Genomic DNA, 24,840 nt, shown 5'->3' on the forward strand with positions numbered 1-24,840 from the left:
CCTCACTCCCCCGAAACCAATCCCCAATCTCCAATCCGCACAAACCATCGCATCCTGGGCGAAAGAAATCGTAGCTAATGGGGAAACAATCGCGGATGCTGTGGTTCGAAGTCAATTAGCGGGAAAATGTTTCATTTTCAAATGTTTTGCGAAATGCCCTGAATGCGGCGGCGGCAGCTCATTGTTGCTAAAATTGTTAATAGTTGTTGGTTTCATGGATAAATGGGTCGGTGCACGGCTGGCAGACATGTGTACGTAGAATTCTGGCTGGGATTTATGTGGCTCATCAGTCGAATCAGTCCGGGAATCAATCACCATATGTAAAGTTTCACTCTCACCGACATTCTGTCTGTGAATTGTGATGACTGAAGGCATGAGCTCGCATCCAAATGCTCACAGAGGATGGAAATCGCAGTTCTTGTGTCTGTGGCAAGCGATGTGGAATCTGTTAATTGCGAATTTAAATTCCGCTCGTCAGCAGCTTGGGCAAAAGTTTGTGCAAAGTGTCTAAAATGCATGCTAAGCCTATTAGGCAGCTCCTGGGTGTGCCTCATAATCCTCCGGAGTGCGGAGTCCGGAGTCCAGAGTCCCGAAAACTGCAAATCGCAAATCGCAGCTTGCAACTTCACCTCCACCTCCACCTGCACTTGCACCAGCCCCTTCCCTTGAGAGCACTAAGTAAAGCAAACCGAAAGCCGAAAACCAAAGCCTTCCAGCTGGCAACAACTTAAGTGCTGTTTGAGGTTTTCGTGGCCAACAAACATCTGCAGTTTGCCACTGCTACCTGCCACCTGCCACCTGCGCCCATTGCCATTTCCTTTCGCCTTCCAATGGGTGAGTGCATTTTACTAATAACTTTTACGCATGGATAGCTCTGACGTCACGGCAGCAACAAGAGCTTTGAAAAAGTGGTGCCCAAAAACCGCATTTTCGCAGTGCGGTGGTAGGCTCCTTAACCGCACTACCCCTACCACTGCCACTGCCACTCCCACTTCCAAGTTATTTGCAGGTGTAACGTCTAAAAATGCGTTTTCAATGGATTGGGAGTGGGGGTATGAGGATGGAGATTGGCTTTTGGGCTTTCGCTTGCTGAGCACTTAACCTACAATTTACTAATGGCCCAGGGCGGAAGATCCACCCCTACCTTCCCCTTGGACCGCGAAATACGCTCCTTCAAAATCAATTAAATGGCAACGGAAGTAATAACATTCCCAGCAGGAAGTGCGTAACGCTTAAATGCAGCAGCAACAGCAGCATCACCTACAACAGCAACAGCAGCAACAGCAGCAACATTAGCAACGGCAGCAACACCAATGCCGTACTAACTACGTCCTCGCCGATTCGCAAACAAAAACCACAAAAACAGCAATGCGTCCACAGGACCCGTCCCGCTAACAGCAAATGGGCCCATTCAGGATTGACATCGGCTTTGGCACAATGGCAATGGCGTCCAGGATGTCCAGGATGTCCAGGAAGCTGGCTAAGCCGCAGCAGCTCCACTAATGCCACTGCGTTCCCCGCTGCTGCAAATGCAACTGCAACGGAGGACCAAGGATTAGTCGCCGCACAAACACGATCTCAGCGATGCGTTCGTGATGGCCAAAGGAGCTGGAGTCCTTCTTTTCTATTGGTAGCGATCTAATATCGGGCTCGAAACAGATGAACATTATTCGTTTTGGGTCGTTGGCGGCTGGATTGCCATTCGATTCGCTTCATGGTGTGTGCTCAATTTGATGCCCTCGACAAAGGGTATACCCATGTTGAATGAAAGTTTTGGGGCAAAGGAAGCCTTGCCGAGTCCTTAATGCATGTGTTTATCTGGATCTGGCAGGCACTCCCTTCGTAATCGGCTTTAAGCTGTGTGCCAAGCAATCTCAAAGTTTGAAATCTATTGGGTTGAAGTTGTTTAAAGATATTTCTTTTTATGACAGACAGCTGGTATTCTCATTGCTCATTAAAGAGCATAAAAAGATGGAAGCATATTGTACAACATTTTTGTAAAGCTACCATTTAAACCAAATTTAAATATTTTTGTTTAAAAAACCTATTTGTTTCATTAAAATTACTTTACTTGGAAAGTTAGTTAAAGCTTAACACAACATTGAAGCTAGGTAAGAAGTTGATTAAATGCAATACTTTAATATCATTATTTTAAATCATTATCAAAGCTTTCAGCTGGAGAAATGTATTGGTTTTATTGACATTAGTTAAGATGGAATGCAATACTTAATATTTCTGCCTTGACTCAGTATTTAGCTGTTGAGACAAGTATTTAAAAGTGTGCAATCAATACGAATCCTTCATTAGATTACATCGATGGTTCTGTCAGGGTATTTCCGGTTCCGGTTCCGTTCCCAGTAATCGCAGCTCCTTTCTTGTTAATGATGCATTTTCCCAATGCGATTTCCCTCACGTAACCATCTCCGGCAAGTGCAATTGGTCCCGCTCCTGCTGCTCCGGGGGGCAGCAATGTTTCGTTGCGTTGCCGGCTGCGGTTGCAAAATGCATTTGCCAGTCCGCAGGCCCCGCTAAAATCCCCATTTCCCATTTCCCCATTTCCCCTACCCCCAATACCCAATACCCATCCCCAAAGTTGCACGCGCTACAAATGGCCCGCAAAATGCTTTTGCGTAGGCGTGCGTGTCTGTGTGCATGTCCTGTAAACACAACTGCAGCTCAGCTGCTCACCAGCTCAGCAGCGAAACAGCTAAACAACAAAACAGTTCGCAGGATGCCAGTTCATGACGGGACAATCCGAATCTGCGCTTCATTTGAGCGGGTGTGCTTTGGTTGCTGGTCAAACCACTCATAACAACCCATTGGCTGTAAAGTTCAATGGAGCAATTACGTCGGCACTGCTGCCGGAGTCTTATGATGTCAGCAAACTCTGTTGGACACGCTCCAACAACACAGATAACCTAACCAGTGATTCGGATGCCAGTTTTGCAAATGACAAGAGTAATCCTTGATTTTTAAGCGAATTATTAGGGGGTCTTCAAGAAAAGTAGTTGCTAGAGTTCTTTAGCTCTCGTGTAGTAAGCTAACTGGTGTCAAAAAAAGAAGTTTATATATTTTATAGCTTATTTAACTATCACTATAACTACATTTCGAATTAGCGGCACTAATTTCTCCTCAAATTTTTGTTGATTTATTGATTTATTTTCGACTTTAGCTCCATATTCTTTATGAGTCACACATGCTTATACGTATACGTAATATATAGATAATTCTATCTCAAACGTATCACATTTTCCTTTCTGGTCTCAATTTTAATCATGTAGTTGCACGATTTAAAAAAATTACAAATATTTTTTTGTTAAGTTTTTTTTATAGTTTATTTTTCTTCACATTGTTACCTTTTCAAAGCTTTCAAATAAAAAATGTAAAATATGAAAGGTGAATTGGCAAAGAAACAGTTCTTATTAAAAACAATTTAGAAAAATCATTGTTTTAATTATTAAGTTAAGGTATGTACTAAACAAATTTGGATGACATAATTAAAAACCCTGTCTTTAATTGTTCACAACAAATACATGACCTCGAGCCGGCAAAGAAAACCATAAACAAATTGCTTATGTATATGTATAAAATCACAATTTTGTCACCATTACCATAAATATCGGCAATTAAGAAGCTCGACAGGGCGTGAAAATCGCCGGTGGATTGTCTCCCCCGGGAGGCCTCAACTTGTGTGCTCCTAAACCGTCTGATGTCACATCAATTTGCGTAATTAGTTGTCGCGGCCTTCACACTTTCTGTCACTCCTCGGGGGATACGGGATCACAGCACACACGATTGAAAAGTTGGCAGAAAAACATTCAATCGCATCCACAATGAATCAAAGGCCATAAAAAATAAGTTGTGAGCCGCATACCGATTGCTGCCGCGCTGTGGCCAGCGAAACATAAAACAACAATGGCCAAAGCAATGGCCTTCGGCGATGTTCGATGTTTTTCTAGGGCTTTCCCAAGCGGAAGAGGTGTGCATATGGGCTTTTTTTTTGGGAAGGCCTACGGCCCAGTTATTTAAACACAAACATAGGCAGTGTACATGGCATATATAGAATACGATTCCATCCGAGTGTTTTATGAGTTCATAAAATTGGTGTGTAGGTGTTTATTATCGTTGTGTTATTTTGGTTTGTCCCCGTCACCAATAGCAGGGGAAATTGAAATTGTGAAGTTACTTTTCTGCTGAATATTTTATCGCCCTTCTCATCCGCCATACTCGTAAATATGAATATACCACGGCCCCGGCAGTCGGTCCAATATCTTAAAGCTGCAGGCAGCGTTTCCGCAGCCGTAACTTGATTAGAAATAAGGGAGTCCGTCCTTCGGTCGCCACGCCTCGCATTCAAGGGCCATATAAAAACTTTATTAAACGCAACTACGCATAAAAACAAAACGATGACAAAGTACGCGACCTCGTTGTCCCATCGTTCGGTGGCAATTTTTTCAGCTGCCGGCCTGTGGACTGCGGCCTGCAACAATTCACTTCAAGATGTAGCAAATTTCATTACAATCGTAACAAGAAAACGTGTCTCAACAGCTAAATTGCAAGGGACGGCAACCAAATCAAAAACGGCGAAGGCCGAAGGCCTGATTGGACCCTTATGAAGTAGGCCACACGCCCCTGACTTTGCAAGCTTTTCCTTTCTTTTTGGATTAAATATATTGCAACTTAAAAGAGCCTCAGAGAAGATACCCGCACTTGCACACAGCATTTAATCCCAAATAAGTTTAATTACTAAGGTTTTGCATATGGTTTCTCTCTCACTTTTTTCTTGAAACACTTATTACATAACATTACAAGTATTTCCCCTTGCCTTTTTGCTGCCGCACCATGTTTGTTTGGAATTTTCTTAGGTCGATAAGCAAACTACATACATATGTCTTCGTATTTTCTTTATTTTTTGCTGACTAGCTGGGTTTTCCCTTTGTCTTTTTATGGGCCATGTGCCCAAGGAAAAAGGCAGAGCGTCAGATGCAGACGCAAAAACAGAGAGGAAAACACAAAAGGTGTTAGTGAATTTTATTCAAATTTGACGCTAATCAAACGCTGCGTGACAGGAAAGTTAAGAGCGGCAAGAAATCCAATTCGCTTGGGATTTGTATCCGAGCCGGGTTTTCCCACGGGCATGATTTATCCTTGATTTGGGATTGTTTTGGCGATTAGCTGGCAAATATTTTGTGTGAGATTGCATTTTAAATAACAACTCAATGGAATGAATCTTCGTTATCTATCGATCCATCCCTTTTCGGATTCTTTATACAATTACCCATCACAACTGAAAACGAACAAGGCACCCAGAAAAAAACCAGATACGTGAAATTAAACATTAAAATATTTAAATTTAACATTGTTTTTCAAAATATAAACTTACTTAAAATAAACTAAAACATGAAAATTTCATTATTATTATTAATTATTATCCAAAAGGAAAACAAATGTAATTTAAAGTGAAAATATTTGGATTTACCATGATTCTTCTCTGGGTTTGTAATATGAGTGATATAGCCAAATTAATATGGATTTAAAACTGTGTGAGTGACAAGAATACCAAACATTTGGTTTTCTGATAAAGTCCTTTATTGGCATAAAACAAAATCTGAAGCGTTTGTCAACTGTTTAACGTTATATTGAAGCTATCTTAAGAAATAAAACTAGAACCGCGCCATATTTGCTCACGTTTCGAACGAGGGGCTACGTGCTAGCTATGCTGGAACCTAATGACAATCCAAGTAACTACTTTCTGCAAAGTACAAGTACTCCAACGTGCATGTGCCTATCTCTGCGCCTTCGAAACTTGGTCGACTGCCTCTGGCGGCCTAAACGCACTTGGGCTTCCGCCTCCACTTCGGGATGAGGAGGCGCAGCCTCCGCGCAACCGCCAGACGTCGCCGACTTCATTTGTCCATGGCCGTGTCATCGGGAGTGGGATCGCCACCCGCCTCCGCCTGCTCGATGGCCTTGGAAGCCGTGGGATCCGACACGCTGCCAAAGTAGTTGCCCGTGGGCTCGATCTCGACCAGCCGCTCCACGTCGTCCAGCTTGGGCGGAGCCGGCACGGTGATCATGAGGATCCCGTCCGCCGAGAAGGTGGCCCGAGCCTGGGTGGCATCGTAGTGGCGGGGCAGCTTATAGGATCGCGTGAACTCGCGCGTTATGCACAACTGACCCTTGTCCGCACGGTCATCCGACTGCTTGCCCTCCACGCACACAGTGTCGCTGTTGCGGGCCTTCACCGTCAGCTCGGCGATCTGGAAGTGGTGCACGTCCAGCACCACCTTGAAGGTGCCCCGGCCCAGGGAGTCCGGCTCCGTGCCCGTCTCGATCACCACGCGTCCCACCAGACAGGAGCCGTGGCACCAGGCACTGTCGTCCATCCGCAGGTGGAAGTCCCGGGCGCAGACGTCCAGGATCGTGGGACAGGTAGTAGTGCCGCTGCCGGCACTTCGACTCCCCGGTGGACCAGTGGCGCCGCGGCGGTGGCCAGTGGTGGTGCCCCCCGCCATGCTCGTGGTCGTGCTCCCAGTCCCAGTCCCAGTGGATGGGCATGGCTTGGCGCGGCTCCGACTTCCTCGGACCCCTGTTCGTTCGTTGGACACGGAGCAAGCGCGTTGATTTTTGGCTTAGGTGGCCAAAAAAACCGTTGCCCTCCGCCCGGTTCGACTCTTACAAGCTAACTGAGTGCCTGCCGAGGGTATGGTAATCGGCGGAGCTTGGAGCTGCACAACTGTACCTGGCACTACTGCCACAGCCTACTAAACTATTTCTGCCCCGCATTCAATGCCGTTCATGAATACAGCAGACTTTCAATAAGTCAAATCTGGAGAGCTGTGGCGTAAGAAAAATGGTCTTCAAAATACTTAACAATATCGAACAATATCCTTTCATTTTCATCAATATCCAGCAGCATTCAACAATGTACATCAGCGGTTGAATTCAACAACTTTTAATAATACTAACAATAGGTAACAATATTCAATAATATTTTAAAATATTTAACAATTATTATTATTAAACAAAACCTAGGCTTACCATTTTATTTCATTCGACAAAAAAGACAACAAAGCTTGGGAAAGGGAAGAAATGTCTTCCTTTAAGAGATAGCATAAGTTAAAGAAACTGTTGAGTTAGTTTTCATTTAATCCGACATTTTGGGGCTCGACTGTATCGCATTCCTTGAGACCGACACGCGTTGCCGAGAAAGTGGGGCTCAGCCTTGTCCGACAAGCCAAACTGTTTGATCAATACCCGTCCCGGCAACGCTCCAATCAGCCGCTGAAGTTTCCTCCTTTTATTGCACAAATGGCGCCAAGCAGCCAAGTAGCCAAGTAGCCAAGCAGCCGGAATTGGAAACAGCGACAAGACAGGGGACAGGGACAGGACAAGGAAAACACTGCAGCAGCGAGTTGAGCCAGTTATGAGACAATGCCGAATTTTGAAGGGGCGGTCGGGGAGGCGGAGTGGCCACCGAATGGCGATGGTGTCACTGTCACTAATTGTGCCATTGTCACCCCGGAACAGAAAAGCAGAGCAAATCCAAGGAAACGAGCGGACGAATATGGCAGACGCATTGTGGCAAATGAAACTAATGAAAATCGTGACCCCCCACATTGAAAATGGATGTACTGAGAAAAATCTGGACTTTAATTATAATTCGTTTTTTCAAGAAGAAAATAAAATTGTATGCTGGAGTCGAAGAAAAAAAGCCATATTACAAGTACATATTTGAGTTTAAGTACAATGTACACTATGGATCTTTAAGAGATCTTTTCAAAGAAGATCTTCACAAAGAACTGAATTCAGGGTGTTAGCTTTTAACTGGAATATGTAAGTAAATAACCAGATAATCTATTGAAGAGATGGTAGAATTTCCAGAAGTCTTTAGAAACAGGAGTGCCACCTAATTTTCACCATGTATTTTTGTTTAAGCTGCATTCCATTGTTCTAGAGAACGACAACGTTGCGTTGTCAAGACAGTTGTTGCCTCGTTGTTGCTGCTATTTTGGACTACTGTTGCCCCGGGTTGAGCCAATTTGTAAAATATATACGAAATATATTTTACTTATGTCTCGTGCTGGGGTCAGGCAATTTGGCTGCTTGGCTGCATGGCTGCTGAAATTGAATTTTTCCTTTGGCTTTTAAGCAAGTTTGACAAATTTTCAGAGCCCGGCCAAAAGTGAAGGCAACAGTTTCGTTGGCCCCAGCCAAAGTCTTGTTCTTGGCTTGGTTAGAAGGGGCTAAGAGAAGGGAAGGAAGGGGGGTTCGAAATTGCATTGACAGGCAGTCAAGACCTTCCACTTCATAGCGCTGAGACAAATATAGATTACGCAAGTGCTTAGGGATTAAGCTAACATTAGCAGATATTTCTGTTCCCTCTTTAAAGGGTCAATTGGTTTGTGTATTTCTGTGAAAGCGGACTCTTACATAGCACAAAGTTGTGAAATACGTCAAAGCTTTTCACAAGTTCCTGTTCATGGAATTAGCAACAATTTGTTAAGCCAAAAGTATCTTGTTTTGGCAAACACACCACTCAGCTCAGTTGTTTTCTGACTTTAAAGGTGTTCACAAGCTTAAAGTAAGAGTCATGACTTTAAGATAATCAAAAGGACATGTGCTGCATAAAGTGAATTGAGAGGTTTTCAAAAGTCAATTAAGTGCCTTGATATCGGAGCTCGTTCGGCCCATCGAAGATGGCTCAATGAGAATTATTTGCTTGGGAGCAACTCTAATAATGGTATTACTGGAGTCGTAGCACTTAATCAGCCCTGCGACCTTGTCGCTCCCCATCCTGCGACCCACATTGTAAAGGACACAGGATTAGGGGCGCAATTAATGGCCGTGCCCTGCTGGCAGCCGTAGATTATTTTGCACATGTGTGCACATAACTGCCGCCTTCGAATGGCAATGTAAACGCCAAGGCATGTTAATCAAAGCCCGACCTGGGAGTTGGCCCTGCTTGCGGGCTCCTTGGCAGCCAGCTTTGGATGCGTTAGCGCCGTGATTGGAAAATAATTGCATTCATTAAGTGGGTTACGGCCTGTGCTGCTTCCGATAAACATCTGCTAACTGGGTCACAATTCGGCGACTAACAATCCAATAGATTAACGGCCAAACGCCTCCAGTTTCGGACTTAAAGCCGGCCTAATGTAGGTAGCAACTTTGAGTTTATCTTGAAACTGCATCTACGAAATAAGACTGTTGAACACAACATGAAAAAGTCTATAACAAATTCTCTTCTAAATTAGTTTATTGGGAATATATCGCTTTAGTAAACATTTAAATTACTTTACATTATTTGATTTAAAATAACTTTAAGAGAACACTTGTTTTAAGCGTAAAGTATGCATACTCTTACATAAATCAAATGTCATTATCATTGTTTGATGTACGTACGCACTTTTGTTTATTTTTAAACGCCTGACCACTACTTACATCTTTTTTTAGGAATAGAGGTGATTTTAACCTTATTCTTATGTCTAAAATCTAAAGTTAAATTAAAAGCAAATAAAAATAGTTGTATCTGAGCTATGTAATAGTTGCATACTCTTGTCAAATGCCTGACCTCAATTACAGTTGTCGAGTAAAAACAATTTGTAGAGGGTACAAAAAATTAAAATTAATTTAAATGAAATAAATAGTTCGGTGATTGCAAATAGTACTTAGACCTGTTTTGTAATAAAAAACAATTTAGGCGTGCATTGCGTATGCAGACTGGCTAGACTTTCCAATTGTTTTCAATAATCGTGCAAACTAATCAAGAAATGGCTAGTATTGGCTCTATTCCGATAATAAATTACATTTACCTAAGTGAACAACTCCATGCGGTGAAATCAAGCATTAAAAATTTACTTACTTCCGGTTATTTTAGTACGCAAAAGTAAAGCCATCGGACGGATTTAATGTGTAGTCGTTTGTATAATGCAAAGTTGGTAAATGTCCAAATGAATGACTTCACTCACTTCACTTTAGTTAAAATATTTACTAATACTTGCTGCTGCGTTGGGGAAAACATGTGTTTGCGGCTCTGTACGCCAGTCATTTTTCACACATCGATGCGTCTAAGTGGGCCAAACGAAGGGCTGCCTGCCTCGTGGAGGTCCTGCAGCAAGCCGGAATACGCTACGTTACGTATACGTATACGTATACGTACTGGGGGGATATGTACAAATATGCATAAAAGTAATCATAAGTCCGGGCCACGACTGGAAATGGATGGGGCTGGCGGAATGGCCACAAAAAGGGTCCGAATTGTTCTGCCAGTTGGCAGTTGGGAAACGCATAGTTGGCTTCACATGATAACAAAAACTCCGGGAATAGATTTGGATATCGATTTGCGGGGGAGATGCCCTCCATTTATATATTTGAAAGGTAATATACGGATGAACAATCGTTGATTCGAACAGCGAATAAAAATAACACACCCGGCTATCAGTTTGATAGTTATCTGGTGATTGATTATTAAGTTATGTATTCTGTGCTCTAACAATTGGAATTTTGTAAGTTTGTGTAGTTAAGTGTAATTAAATTTGCATAGCTAGACAACTGACAAGTGAATAGAAGTTAAGTTAAAGGAATAGCGAAGTGTTTTGTGATTTGTTTTCTATAATGAAATTAAACATAAGTTTTTTAGTTTATTTTAATGTTATTTATTTGATTTCTTAAATAGAATTAATTGTATTTTATTATAGAAAGCAGTATCCATAAAAGTACTGCCATTCAGTGGTATTAAAGTTATAAATATATATATATATATATAAATATATATATTTAAGAGTTCCAAAAAATACTTTGAGCATAAACGATTTTCATAAGCTCCAAAAAGTTTGGATAGTGCTGAATACAAAGATATCATAATTGTCATCAATTAGATATAGCAAAATACAAAATTCCGGGCTGATAAACTTAAATTTTGGCAACGTTTTGTGATGTGCCCTGCCAAAGAATCTTTGCTTTGAACTACTAAAAGCATTCCAGCCAGCGCTTAAATTGTTGTTAATGAATTGCGAACTCTATGGGCATCTGCACCGCACTTGCCTTCGTTTAAGCAACCCACCACTAAAAAACCTCCGTTCTCCTCGTTTTCCATTCACGCATCACACATTTAAAGTTTGAGCTTTGTGGTGCGGCTGCAAGGCGAATTGTCAAGGCAACATGGTCGCCCGTTGGTGGGTGGTGACGGTACCGATGGCACCAATGGCACCAATGGCACCACTGATGGTGATGAGGCCCAGGGAAGAAGGGCTAAGCTCCTCGTAACCCCTGCCAAGTCGCCCAAGAAACAGCCCCTCGTTAGTTACGGCCATATGCTTTTTATGTAACACATCCCCGCCAGCCAAGTGGATTTGGATTTGGACTTGGAGTGGGATGAATGAGGAAATGAGGAAATGAGAACGCCATTCGTATATGTTGGCCACACATGTGTTTCGGCTGGCCCACACTGTTGGATTTATGATCAATCATTCGGCTAGGCTTACTGCGGTTAGGTTTCGGCCTGGTCCAGAGCCCAGACTCCTTCCTAGCCTCCTGCCCCCAATTCACTATGACTGTCGTCTACGGCTGACAAATCTTTATCTTTGCCCTGACTTATTTATCCTTTTTGGCCGACTCGTTTCGTTTCGTTTCATTTTTATTCTGCCAGGCATTTTTATGTCATGTTTATTGATGTGTAAAAGTCATAAAGTCAAATTGAACACTTGTGCCGGCAGTCGCGACTCTGGCCAAGCTTGTTTTCCCGACTGTGACATTGGCCAGGAAACCCTCACATTTTATTAAAACTTCAGGCCGGTTGGGTCGAAAGTTTATGGAATTGCAATTTGAGCTGGTCCTGCGAGATAAGTCGGATAGGATGGTTCACTCACCGCGTCGCCTTGCTGGCATTCACCGGCGCGCCGTCCTTGAACCACTGGAACTGCATCCGGGACGAGCCCTGGGCGGTGCAGGATATGATGAACTCGCTGGCCTCGCGCACTCCTGATTGCGGTTGATTGACGCTCAACTCCTGCAAAGAGACACAATGACGCACTAATTAGACACCGCACAGCTGTGGTTCGGGGTTCGGGTTTCGAGGTTTTGGGTTTTGGGGCTCTCGAATTGGAAAAGGAGATCCCCCCAGCAAACTTGGGGCCGCTGAGGTTTGGCGGCTTGTTCGACACGTTAATGCCACTTAATTGCAATTGGCCGCCTGATGAGGCCAATTGTTCGAGCCGGCCAACTGGCCGCAATTAATAAATAATTATTTTCGTTGCCGGTCCGGTCCAGTCCGGTCCGAGTGTCAAGTGCCACACTGTTGACACATTTATGTGCATATTTATTAACACGGCACTTTGCTACATTGGCTATGGACGCATTTGTTTATATTTTTATTGGACCGGCCTTGCAGCACGTGCCCCTATAGTTAATAAATTATTGTTTAATACGTATCGGAAATGGAGGAAGTGACATCTATGTAATGCGGACGCCAGTTTATTTATTACGCTTTTAATAGCTCTGATGGCCCGTCTCGGATGCGAATTAATGAAAATACCAATGCCATTCGGCAGAAATCAATGATGGAATGGCTGCCGTTGATGGATGTGCCCAGAGTGCAAAGTGAAAAAGTGCCTGCGACGACGAATTTAAAATTTATTTCTGCGAAAATTCAGTCTAACCGGAAAATTTCAATAGATAACTTGGCTGGGCCATGCTTTTTCGCAAATAAATGCCTGAATTCTTAACACCCACATTCCTGTTGGCCAATCAAATAAAATTGCGCTTCGAGAAACTTTAAAAAGATATGTATTAGCTGCTTCTCACCAGCAAGCCCAGCGGTGGGTTCTCGTCGAAGTGATGGAAGTTCGCAACCAGGGTAAAGTTTCCGATCCGGCCACGTTCCACCATCCTGGTGATGGCATCCCGGATCCGCTGGGAGTCGCCCTTGACGCCAAAGAAGTGGAAGGTGATGTCCAGCCGATCGGTGGAGTTCGATATCAGCTCCAGATCGCTTATCTTTGTGATGTTGAAGTTGCGCAAAACACGACCAAGCTGAAAGCAAAAGGAAAAAACGTATTCAGTAGAGGTTCTCCACTTCTGGGACTATGTTAAAGCAGAAGAAATATTTAACCTAGGTTATCACTATACCTAGCTGAGCCCCGGCTCGTTGACTACGTCGCCACTTTTTCATAATTTGAAATTAATGATAATATATTCCTGCAAATAGCACCACTGGGCATTGGAATGCCGCCACACATTGGCCAGCAGATAGCAAGTTTTGGCAGCAAAAAAAAGGTTAACTTGGCGTTCTTACGCTGGAGAGCGCTTGAAGCACCTTTTCGGCTATTGTGCTGCTTTGTTCTTATCGCTTTTGCTTTAAGCCAAGCGGGCCAAGCGGACCAAGCTTTTCCCGCTCAAATTGGCAATAAAAGGAATTTTTCCGGACTTGGCTGCACCAGGGTGTGTCATAATGCCCGGCTGCAGGACTCGAGCAAGGCTTATCCTTGTTTAAATGATTATGCATTATGCTAAAGCTGGTCGTTGGTCCACCTAAGTCCTAATACGACGGTTTACTGTGTTGTCTGAAAGTTTTACCAACTTTTTCTGTGCTTGCCCCGCTTTTTGTGGCATGCTTAAATATTCATACTATCGAGTCACAGCTCCTTAATCCCACAAAGGTTTCCAGTCAAAGGCTGCTTTAAGACGTAAGGTTCTTAAATTTCAGCATAAATAAAATAGAGGAGTGATTCTTAAGTTCTGCTTGCCTTTTAAATTATTAAGTGCCTTTTTCGTGCCACTCCCGGACATAACCAATTAGCGCGTTTAATTAAGATGGCATTAGAGTGGGAAATGCGAAAGAACTCCCGCGAGAATGTGGCAAACCATGAAATCAAAGCTGACAGGGAAAGTCTTTTCTTCCATTTCGCACTGCTCACTATGGCCACTGTTTGTATGGCCAAAAGTTATTGGAAGTAATTATGGACCCTTTAAAAACCTTGGGCCACTTCAGATGGCTTTTTGATAGCTCGTTTTTGGCCCGCTGCAGTTTGTAATTATTTTTGCCGAACGCCAAACTAATGCAATTCTCGTGGCCTAATTAGTGGGTCGGCAGGTACTCATACAATTTACCGGCAGGCTCCATTGTTGGAGGGGGGCACACAAACACTTGGATCCACAATCATGCCCAGAAGTGGAAAGTAAAGCTCGAAGGGCTGGAGTCTCCGGCTTTGCACTCATCACAAGTGGTCGCGGCGGAAAACTTGCTCCCGAGTTGTGCAAATATATAGTTACGGAATTAATCAGAAAAGTGCGCACAAAAACGAAGGCAGCGAGCAAGAAAATAAATATTTTCGGTTAATATAAAAGAATTCAGCCCACTGCCAATTTTCCCTTGGCTCGTTTTTTGCGCTTCTTGCTTTTTAATAAATATGCCGCAAAATGAAAGACGGCAAGTGGTAAGAAAAAAAGTGCAACAGTGAACGTGCTGCAAAGTGGCTTCGGTTGTTTGGCTTGAAAGTTGCTAAGAGGCTTGTGGAAACCGGGTGAACGAGTCCGACCAAAACCCCGAACAGCCAGGATCCTGGGCCCTGTCCCCCCTCCCACCACCCCATTTGGACCATAAGTATGAGTAGGCCGTTTGTTTGGGACTGCTGTGAAAAGTTTTTAAGTAAAGTGTTGCAAACAAAAAAAACCAACAGTTTGTGGAAAAAGTTGCGCCGCAGTTGGGGAGCCCGGAAAATGTCAACTGAGCGCTGGGCTGGCTGCCCATAAGGTGTATTCGAATATTGAGAACCTTGACTTGAGAACCTTTTCATTGTTGACTCTTTTTCTTAAAAATTAAAACAAAACCGAAACAAAAAAAATGGGTGACTCGGCGAAATTGTTTTAGTTTTTGAGAGCGAAATTGTTATGTAATTATTTTTATTTCAATTGTAAGCTTTGACCAATATTACTACATTACTATTTTTTTGTTTAGTTTTTGTATTATTGTGCTAGTTTTCTGTCAACCATTTCCGCGCTGATAAAAAAGATCTCTAGCAATTCAATTTAAATTAATTATTAAATATTATATACATTGCATAATTTTTATTTTTTATATTTGTTTTAAAATGTGTGATAAACGTATTAAAAATTTAACATGGCTTTAAATTAAAAAAGTTTTTTCATATATTACAATTATTCCAAAATCAGTCAAATTAAATATTACAAAAAAAAATATGTTTATAAATAATTAAAAACCGCAATGGATACAAGTCAAATCAAATAATATTTACATTGTGTATGAATTCGTAATTTACCTAGATATTTATCAGTTCTTAAACTTTAAGAGTGCAAAAGTCGAATAATTCTTGTTAACATCATGTGTGAACCAAAGCAAGAGTATCCTTAAATAAAGCTCAAGCGGGAAAATGCATTTACGACTTGCCGGCTTGATTTCATTGGAGAGTAAAAATCGCAGCTCCATTAAATCTCAGGTCCCTAATTCGCTTGTATGTGCCCTCTGCCGGGAACAGGACATTCGAGCAGATCCTGCAAGGAGTTAACCCCGGCAGAGCGCTGCATCAGCATTCCGAGGTAGCTCCTCTGTTTAATCGCACTCGCATCGTTTTTATCCCAACTCGGTGCTAATGGCATTTTAATTTCGAGCAGTCGGAGCTGCACTTACTTCGGCTTTGCCGCAAGCCCACAAGCCCACAAGCATTTTACCTTTTATTGATACAGGAAAATTGCGCCTGGGAACGGGTTGGCCTGCTCTTTGATTAAGAAATTGTTGCGATAATCTGCAAGCCATCAGCATGCCAGAACTTCAGAAAGTAGTTCTGGAAAAATACAAACAAAGCGCAAACTACTTATAGCAACCTTCAGAGCCCATTAGCGGCTGCAAGTTGCTGCAGCTCGGAAAAGTTGCGCATGAAAGGCGAAAATGAAACCGGACAGAGATGCTAATGCAGTGACTGAGTGTAGAAGTCGGGATAATGGGGATGCAGATAGGCAAGGCTATGCTATGCTATGCAATGCAAAACGCGGCATTCTGTTTTGGATGCGATGTTGCATACATCTAGGCGTTGGCAAGGCTCCTGGCCAAGTTGAGTTGCCAAATCTTTACCCCAACAAATTTAAATTAACGCCTCAGTCTGGGGATGGCCATTAAGATGCTCCAACTTCGCAGCTTGATTTGCAAACTAAACGTCCACTTTCTCGGGCTTATCCATTCGCAGATCCAACTTCAAACAGTGCGCTGACAGGATGCCGGGCGTGGTCTTCCTAATCGTTGTGCCGACGGCCAATTTCGAACGTGAGCTGATTTACGGTAAGTGAGGTGAGGGCCAAAAACGGGCGGCAAATTGAATAAGCGCCCGTGCCTAATTAAATACAAAGTTGCAATTTTGTTTACACGAAAGCGAAGCATTTATCTAGGCGTCGGCAGCCACATAATCTAAACCTGCCCCACTCACCGTCCACATACGACCATATACACCAACCACCACATACACCTGTATGCATTGGGCTTAGGCGCGTAATTACGTTGTTTAGTGGCGTTATTAATTATTTTATGACATCGTAAAAGTGTTCTGCGGGCCTAAGAGCTTGCCATAAATGTTGCATGAACCCCGGCGGACAGAACACACGTGGGAGTAGATTTTTTTGCTTCGCATTTTCGGAGGCCCTAACCCAGCCCACCATTTGCGGCATTCGGGAAAACTTTGCTAAGATTATTTTACAAGCGGATACCGAGGGTACACCCAAAAAAAAAAATAGGAATAAGTCCAAAATTAAACCTAAGACAGAAAAAAGGTATAAGTATAAATGCAATGCTTAACAATAGAAATAAATAACCTTCGCCAAAAGTAAAGTCAAACATTCCCTGTACCAAAATCTGTTCGTTTTTATAAAAAGGATTTTAAACTAAAGCTCAAGGCTTTAATTTATATTGATATTCTTAAGAAAAGTGAGATCTCAAATAATTGTAAGGACTACTATTTTTATTCAAGCTTTTAACCTATATGAATTTTAAACTAAGAACTTGAAAGTTACAAATCTACTTTGCTCTTTTAATATCAAAAGTTTCCTAAGGCTTATTTCATAAGCAATAGTTTAGAATTCGTGTTTCTTAGACTGTTTTTTTTTCGGTGTGGCACATTTTCAAGAACCAAAATTTAATATTAAAATTTAATAAGCCACGATGAGATTGGTCGGAGGAATGTATAGCGAACAGGTTGAGGAAATGGAGAAAGTGTTGTGTTGAAAGTTAAAGCTATTGGGGGCTCTTCAATTAAAAGCCACTGTATCCACGAGATTCTTTCGACGAAAGAAAATTTGCCGAGGAGTAGAGACCTTGAGAACATAAGACGACGACGTATTAATTGCAAATACTCAACTTTCGCCACTAGCCTACGTGGCAACCATTTATCACAATCAAGGGCGATAAAAAGCCCACAATAAAAACCCATAAAACAATATAATTTATGAAATAAATGGCATCAGGGAAATATGGCATCTTGTGCAATCCGGCGACAAAAACAGGCATGTAGGAGTCGTTTTCAGCGAAAAGACATTAATCAAATATTTATTTAAATACAAAACCAGGCGATGGCAAAAGCCATCAAAGAGAATCATCATTAATTTAGTTTGTCACCATGGCAGTGCCGGTCTGATAATGACAATGGAGCGGAAACAGAGCTGATGAGCAGAGTGCTCTGAGTTTGGCCTTCAAGTGGGGCGTGAACAAAGTTGCTAAGGGTCGTGGAAAAAATAAATCACCTTTGCACCCTGCCCAAGGGTATATCGACCTCTCCTCACAGTCCTTATTGCTGCTCAAATCGCAATTTACATGTTATTAACATTTTGGAACGATTAAAGCGATAATACTTTTAGTTGGCTGGCAATCCCCAGTTTAAAAACAAAGAAAACAATAGTTTTAAAAGTTTTTTTTTGGTTTTATCTGCAGTTTATTGAATTCTTTTTAAATTTTATGTTTAATTACTTACTAGCATCCACTTCAAATAAAATTTAATCTCATTGAAGCTTCTAAATATATATTTTTTTACAAGTAATTGCAACATTATTTTTTCAATTATTTATCAATATATTTGCTTATAGCCAAATATATATATATATATATATTTATTTTTAAATAAAAAATAGTCATTATAAAATTGAAAATCCTTGTAATAAATAAAAATTGACAGCTTTACATAAGCTTGGCCTGTTTTTAGGGTATATCTTTCTCGAGACAGCAGAGATTGGCCATTTTAAATGTGGGAAAAAGAAATTCGGCAAGAAAATGTTGGCCTTGGCAACAGCTTAAAGAGTGCCAAATACTTAAGCAAACAACAAGACTCAGGAAGAACAAAAAAATTGACATGCACTTGGGTTGAAGAGCTGAAGAGGCCGGCTCATAGGTGTCAGACATAAATCATGGGCCCTCGATTCCATGGCGACCTGAAACAGAGATGTTCAATGCCGGCAACCGAGACGGATTTAAATAGGCAAACGAAGGTCAGGTTGGGTGGCAAATGCGCTGACTTTGGAAACTTTCGCCACTATGGAAACTATGCGAAACAAACTCAGACATACTCGTACACGTGAAGGGTCCTGGTCCCAGAATCCTGAAAGTCGTGAAAGTCGTGAAAGTCCTGGGCCCTGGCTTCTGGCCTAAGCGCATTTAAGCTTTATTTTGGCATTTGTCAATGTGGCGGGATTTATATTACATTTCGATGTCTGTCTGGCCCCGCTTGTTGGCATAATAAATTGTGATCCTTTGTGTGGTTTTTATGTAGACTTTGATTTGATTTTTCGCTTGCCACTTTATTTATTTATTTATTTAGCGCAAGTGGAGCTTAGTGCCCCAAACCTTAATGGTTTTGTGGGCGTATTTATGTAGTTTTTTTTTTGTGTTTTTGTATTTTTGCCGGACCTGTTCAAATACACGCAAACGAATTTCGAACCAAAGCATAAGTTATCCATATAATTGCATAACACCAAACCGTATTTGTTAGCGATAGCCGGACATTTAATTAGCGTAATTTGCAACAGAAATGAGCTTAGTGGCCAAAACCAAATATTTGTTAAACTTTTAACTGGATCCAAAAATATCACTACAATTTACGCTAATTGCAATATAAATAGTGCGATTGCCGTGAATTAACCAATCAGAGTCGAATTAAGCCAGCGTTTTGAAACAATGGCGGTGGTAAATTTAATTTAGCAAGTCAGTGTTCGAGTAGTGGCCCAAAAGTGACCCCCTGCCATATCCATATCCATCTCTAACCCATCTCCATCTCATCCTCCCATGGATCCGTAGAGTCCGGCTTAATGGCAAATCAGCTTACGTTTATGTACACGGCCATATCACCTTTTCATTAACCCATACCAGGCACTTCAAATAATGCCCTGGTGGAGACGTCTGTCGGAAACATTGGCAGCAGTGGCCATCCAGGACACCTCGGCCATCCTGTGGTCGCCAGTGCAGCTGGCCATGGAGGTGGCAACAATAATCTGAACATCAATCTTCCGGACAATAACAACGCAATACTACGACTCGAAGTTGAATTACGTGACAAGAATGTGCCCAAATACCGCCGTGGAGCGGGCGGTGGGCGTGGCGGAGGTCCAGGCATTGGACAAGTGGGCGGAGGAGGAGGCGGACGAGGAGCCAAACGCACCGCTGGAGCAGGAGCAGGAGCAGGACTGCCGGTCGGGCCAGCTGACACCTCCACAGTCGCCGCTCCGCTGGACAGACGTAATTTAGTGGTGCCGCTCGAAAAGGTAAGTTGTCGAACGGTCAGTTACGAGTGCCCCTTCCGCCGCCAGAAGGTAGACGGTTGATGGTTTGGGTCCTTTCAAGTGGGCAGAGCTTAATGCTTCCCCAAGCACTTAAAGTTGATTTTCGTGTGCGTGGACTTTGAGTGCGATTTGTACACAGAGGGAAATATACGCCAGTTTGGCCGTCAATTAGGTTTGATTGCCTTCTAAGAAAAATAGAGAAATTACAAGACAGAGAGACAAATATAAATTAAAATGAAATATTTCCAAATGAAAGGTGTACGATTTTATGCGATTTTTATTTTATTTGAAATTGTTTTGATAGAGAAAATATTTAAAAACTCCTATAAACCAACAATTATTATATAAATATTGATTGAAGTAGGTAGCTTAGAAAAAATGTTTGCAAGATGATAAATGGAACAAGCCTTTATTTTTTCCACTTTTTCTCGTTTGCTAGGCATGATCAAACAATTTAAGTACGCTTTTCGTAAATAAAAAATAATATTCAAAAATCTCAATACATTTTTTGAAAGAAAATGTTTTCTATTTTTAAATATTTTTATTTCTCATGATATTGAAATTTTTAAAATTGTTTTTTATACGTATTTTTCAATGACGATATAAAAGGCACAAATTATTTTTTAAATGTCGAAAATTGTTTTAAAATCTTCTTAAAGGCATAATAAAAAAACAACAAATAAAAACTTAATCTTAAATTAAAAACAAGCTCAAGTTCCGGGGCTGATGGACTTATACCGTATAGTTAGCAAATCATAGTTTATTAAAATCAAGTGCCATTCATCGTAAGAAATAGTTTTGTGGATAGAGTGGAATTTTCTCTCAGTGTACTACATTTGCTGTAAGGATTGGCACTGCGACAACGATTGTCGTTGCGTTTGTTAGGATGCACTTAACGGGCGAGGACGTGACTCGAGCGCGCTGCGTAAAAAGGTTACCCAAATTGTATCTTGCGGGAGATTATGCTGACGAATGAAATGCCCTAGCACCTGGCTTGAATGGGAATGGAAATGGTATTGGGAAGATTGATGGATGCACCACTTGGCCAGCCAAGGCCGGGACAAATCGTCAATCGGTTGAGTCCGGCAACTGCCAGCACCACATAATCACATTCAGACGGACGGACCGGTTCCAATTAAATGCAAAGGCCATAAGCCATAAGCCATAAGCCGACGAAAACGCCACTCTAAGCTGTTGCTCCCCTTTTGTTCGTAATCGCCCAGGTACTGGAAGAGTTGCTTGTCAAGCTGGAAATCGAGCACGTCACCTGGACGACCAGCAAGAAGGGGTACTTCCATCACGTCGTTTTTTCCGCTGCAGGCGGGTGCCGCCTGCGAGACGACCCTGCACTGCCTCACGGAACTGGGCATTGGCACTAAATTGAATTCCAGTGTCAGGTAAGTTGAGACCTTGAGGGGGGGGGGGGAGCCGACGCGGAACGTGCCGGGCAAGCCAAGGAGCCCAGCAACAGCTGGTCGGACTTATCCGGTGACTCGGGGTTCTAATAAAAATGCAATAAAAATGCAGAAAGATGAGGAGGCGGGATCAGTTGCCAAGGGGCCTTGAGGTGGCATAAATTTTGATTGCTTGTAGGCGGAAATCGCCGGGTAGTTCCACTCGATTATCCTTGGCAGCAGCAGCTGGAATGGCCAATGCCCAATTCCCTTCCTAAATGCAATGGCCCGATAATATAAATGATGCAGTCGTGAAGCTACTACAATACTCCTTCAACATGAATCCAATTAAAACGCCTTGCAAAAATGGTAAACATGCAGCTGCAGTTCTATAAGCAAATTATATGCCTTGCCTTCGAGTGAAATTCCTCAGTAATTAAATTAAACAAAGCACAATGGAGCTGAACAATGCAGTCTACTAAGTAGGGCTGAAGGTAAATTAAAGATGAACAGGCAAAAGGGCAAAAACAACAGCAGAAGTATCTGCAATGGAGATGGGGGCAGGTAGGACAGTAGGTGTGATAATCATTTAATAGCATTAAGCAGGGGGATTAAAATGCAGTCGAAGGTGTGACCAGCTGGAATGGAGACCCTTAAGACATTCAGAGGGCAAAGGGCAGATGTTTTCAAGCCCTCAAGGAGCCGAGTGGCCAGACAAAGTACGACTTAAGCTGATTAATATGCGCTGAAATTCAATTAAGAACTCGAGTGGAGCTGCAAGAATGCATCTTGCCTTGATTGAGTGCCACTTGTGTAATCTATAATTCATGTTTGCTCGTAGGCAGCAGAGATGGCCATCTCAAGATCTCGATGTCAGCAGTCATGTGCCATGCTGCAACCTTTGACATTTCCACGAATTGCGCATGACTTGCTTTACGGAAACGCGCTTGCATACATCAATTTCAAACTTATCCGCACCGAGAAAAAATGTGTCATTTCGGGTAACTTTAATGTTTGTAAACAATAAATGAATAGTTAAAAAAAAGGTATAGCAAACTGGATATTTGCACCATTTACCATGTTACTTTGCATAATGAAAATTATACTCTGCTCCTTAAAAATAATTTGCACAAAGAAAATTTAATTTTATAAAAATAACTCTACTCCCACTGTTTATTATTGTGGATTTTTATGTGCCATAAAATTATTGTTTTGTAACAAAATTTTATTTGCTTAGACAAAATACGTAGCGCATTGGTCTTAAAGTTTCCATTAAAAGTTATTCATACAATAAGTATCAAGTTATAAGGTACTTTGTAAAAAAATAGAGAAAAATATATATTTCTTTTTTAATATAGACACCAAAAAACAAATTTTTCACATCCATGCAACAGTGCGTATAAGTGATAATCATTAAATCGCCTTTTGTTCAACAAATATTTTCTGTAATGCATCAATGCGGATAAGTGTAAGATCTAAAACTGTTAAAGCAAATTGAGGTCACTTTACTTACAAATTAAACAGGCTATACTAAAAATAAGTTCCTGAACAAATTGGGGATAAGGAATACAACAAATTATTTATATATCAACCCAATCTTAAGGGTAGCCATTATACTATTTTAATAATTTTCTCTCGTTTTATTAAGTTTTTTCTAACATTTGATTTATTTTCGTGCCTTTCCCCGCAGTGTGCTGCCCTGCAGCGTTAGTTATGATGCCATCACAGATGCGGCCAACATGCGAGATGACTACAGGTGAGTCCGATACCCAGATGTCTGTGCGGGGGGTGTTGTGTTTTCGGGTCGCATTGTATTTACCGACTTTGTGTGGACCCGTTTGCGGAGAAGTCCCTTTTGTCAGGATGCCGCAGCTGTCGCTTTGTTAAAAACTAATTCCAAGTGTTCTCCTACGTGTCAAAGGCGTCAGTCATTTCATTAACTTTCACCCGCACAACGCTCTCACTTTCACTGTCCGTCGGGGCGTGGGAAACGTGACACTTGGCTCTTGGCGCGGGATCGCTACTCGCATTTTTTCCCTTTACGGCTAGTTTAGTCGACGGGGAGGCGATGGAGTAGGCCTTGGCCAAGGCCCAAGTTTATTACGACCTGGGGCCAGACTTACGAGCTACTTGGAACGAGAGTATTTGCCAGGGAATTCGTCGTCGGGTTGGAAAGTGAAATGTCAAAATTTGCATAGGGAAGCGGATGATTTGGGGTTGGGATCTCCGGGCCAGGGGTTAAATGCATCCACTGTGTGCGCACAATTTATGTGGCTGCTCTCAGCCAAAATGGCAAAGCCGACAGTAAATATACACCCGATGACTTCTTGGCAAGCCATTGTCACTGGCCCGAAACGCCTATGTGCATACCTGATGAGCTTGTAATTGAGGTTAGCTTGTGGTTTATTTTCGGGTGGTGATTGAGGCGATGCTATGGCTGAGCAATTAGAGCCACACTCTAATCAGCAGCAGACTGACGACGAAAGGAAAATTATGCGAAGGTATGAAGACGCAGCAGGAAAATCGACAGACAACTCTGTCATCAATTTCTCCAATCAAGATTTTACTTGGGTTAAATATGAATTGTTAACATATTCACAAGCTTGGCCACAGTCGTCAATATTCAATTAATTTGTTATTTTATTAGAGAATCAGTTTAGAATGAAACCTCAACCGCCAATATTTTACTATGAATTACTTATTAATTCCTTGCATTTAAACAAAATTAAGGATATCAAATTTACAATAGTAGTATGTTATCAGAGATGTTTTTAGATACACATAAGCTCGAGAAAATTGAATTGAATTAAATACATTTATCAGTTTATTGGGTATACTTATCATTTTCCCTTTTTTTCTGAATTGCTTTATTATTTATTGTGTTATACTGCAAAATAACTCTAAATAAATGTGAATGAAATATTTAAATATTTACTCAGAAAAATTTAAAATTTTTTATTTATTTACTTGTTAACATAAATTTTAGAAAACCGCAACATTAACATTTTTCTCTGAATTACTGTGTAATTTCGTGAATTACCACAAAATTGACCCTTAGAAGTAGACCAACTATAAAGATTTTTTTAGGGCTGGGTATTAAAGTGAGTAATATTTAATATATTTAAAAGATTATTGGGAAATGACGTGTAAAATACACTTTCAATATTAAATAAAAAATAAATCCAAAGAAATGTTTATCAAAGTAGACCAACGATTCTATAAAGAATGTGATGATTGATTATTTAGATATTTACAAACTCAGGCAACTCGATTAATATTTATATTATTTATCCGTTTATTGGCAGAACCTTAATTACGATCAGAAACCATCAATATTTTTCTCTGAATGACTTTGTTTTTTCGTGCATTAGCACAAAATAGAGCCAAAGAAATGTTAATAGAAGTAGACCAACTAGACAGCTGGAACACATTCGAATGCCCCTCCGTCCATTCAGTTTTATGAGGCTGCTTACTTATTTGGAACTCCGTGTTTTTTTTTTTTACCACCCAACCAAAGCGAGGAAGCCGAGGACGCCTCGAAATGGAACAATTTTGTGGAATCAATTAAATCGAAATTAACAGTCAAACAGGTGGTGGACGGAGTGCGCGCTGGAGGATCCTTGTCCTTCGACTATCTGCTGCTAATCGTTACCGCCGAGTGAGTACAAAGTGTCTGGAAAAG

General features: G+C 41.6%; 3 protein-coding genes across 9 annotated transcripts in view; 1 reads left to right on the forward strand and 2 right to left on the reverse strand.

Annotated features, from left to right (window-relative positions):
* Window positions 1-24,840, reverse strand: part of LOC128262680 (uncharacterized) — a 118,988-nt gene that overhangs the window by 28,355 nt on the left and 65,793 nt on the right. For all 7 annotated transcript variants that reach the window (XM_052997085.1, XM_052997083.1, XM_052997082.1 and 4 more), the window contains 2 exons: window positions 12,802-13,029; window positions 11,868-12,007 (listed from right to left, as the gene is read on the reverse strand). In XM_052997085.1, coding sequence (XP_052853045.1) covers window positions 11,868-12,007; window positions 12,802-13,029 — 368 coding nt within the window. The remainder of the gene's footprint in view (window positions 1-11,867; window positions 12,008-12,801; window positions 13,030-24,840) is intronic.
* Window positions 5,567-6,746, reverse strand: LOC128262692 (heat shock protein 23). Its single transcript, XM_052997102.1, is given in 2 exon segments — window positions 5,567-6,419; window positions 6,421-6,746. Coding segments are annotated over 2 exon segments (651 nt in total). The 5' UTR covers window positions 6,559-6,746; the 3' UTR covers window positions 5,567-5,906.
* LOC128262683 (uncharacterized) overlaps window positions 8,566-24,840 on the forward strand; it is a 36,661-nt gene continuing 20,386 nt past the window's right edge. The window contains 7 exon segments of the mRNA XM_052997092.1: window positions 8,566-8,584; window positions 16,197-16,288; window positions 19,355-19,746; window positions 20,988-21,071; window positions 21,073-21,161; window positions 22,849-22,914; window positions 24,676-24,816. Of these exon segments, the coding sequence (XP_052853052.1) occupies window positions 16,225-16,288; window positions 19,355-19,746; window positions 20,988-21,071; window positions 21,073-21,161; window positions 22,849-22,914; window positions 24,676-24,816 (836 nt within the window). The 5' untranslated portion in view covers window positions 8,566-8,584; window positions 16,197-16,224.

This window comes from Drosophila gunungcola, unplaced genomic scaffold (genome assembly GCF_025200985.1).
Source record: "Drosophila gunungcola strain Sukarami unplaced genomic scaffold, Dgunungcola_SK_2 000001F, whole genome shotgun sequence".
In the NCBI taxonomy this organism is placed as follows: domain Eukaryota; kingdom Metazoa; phylum Arthropoda; class Insecta; order Diptera; family Drosophilidae; genus Drosophila; species Drosophila gunungcola.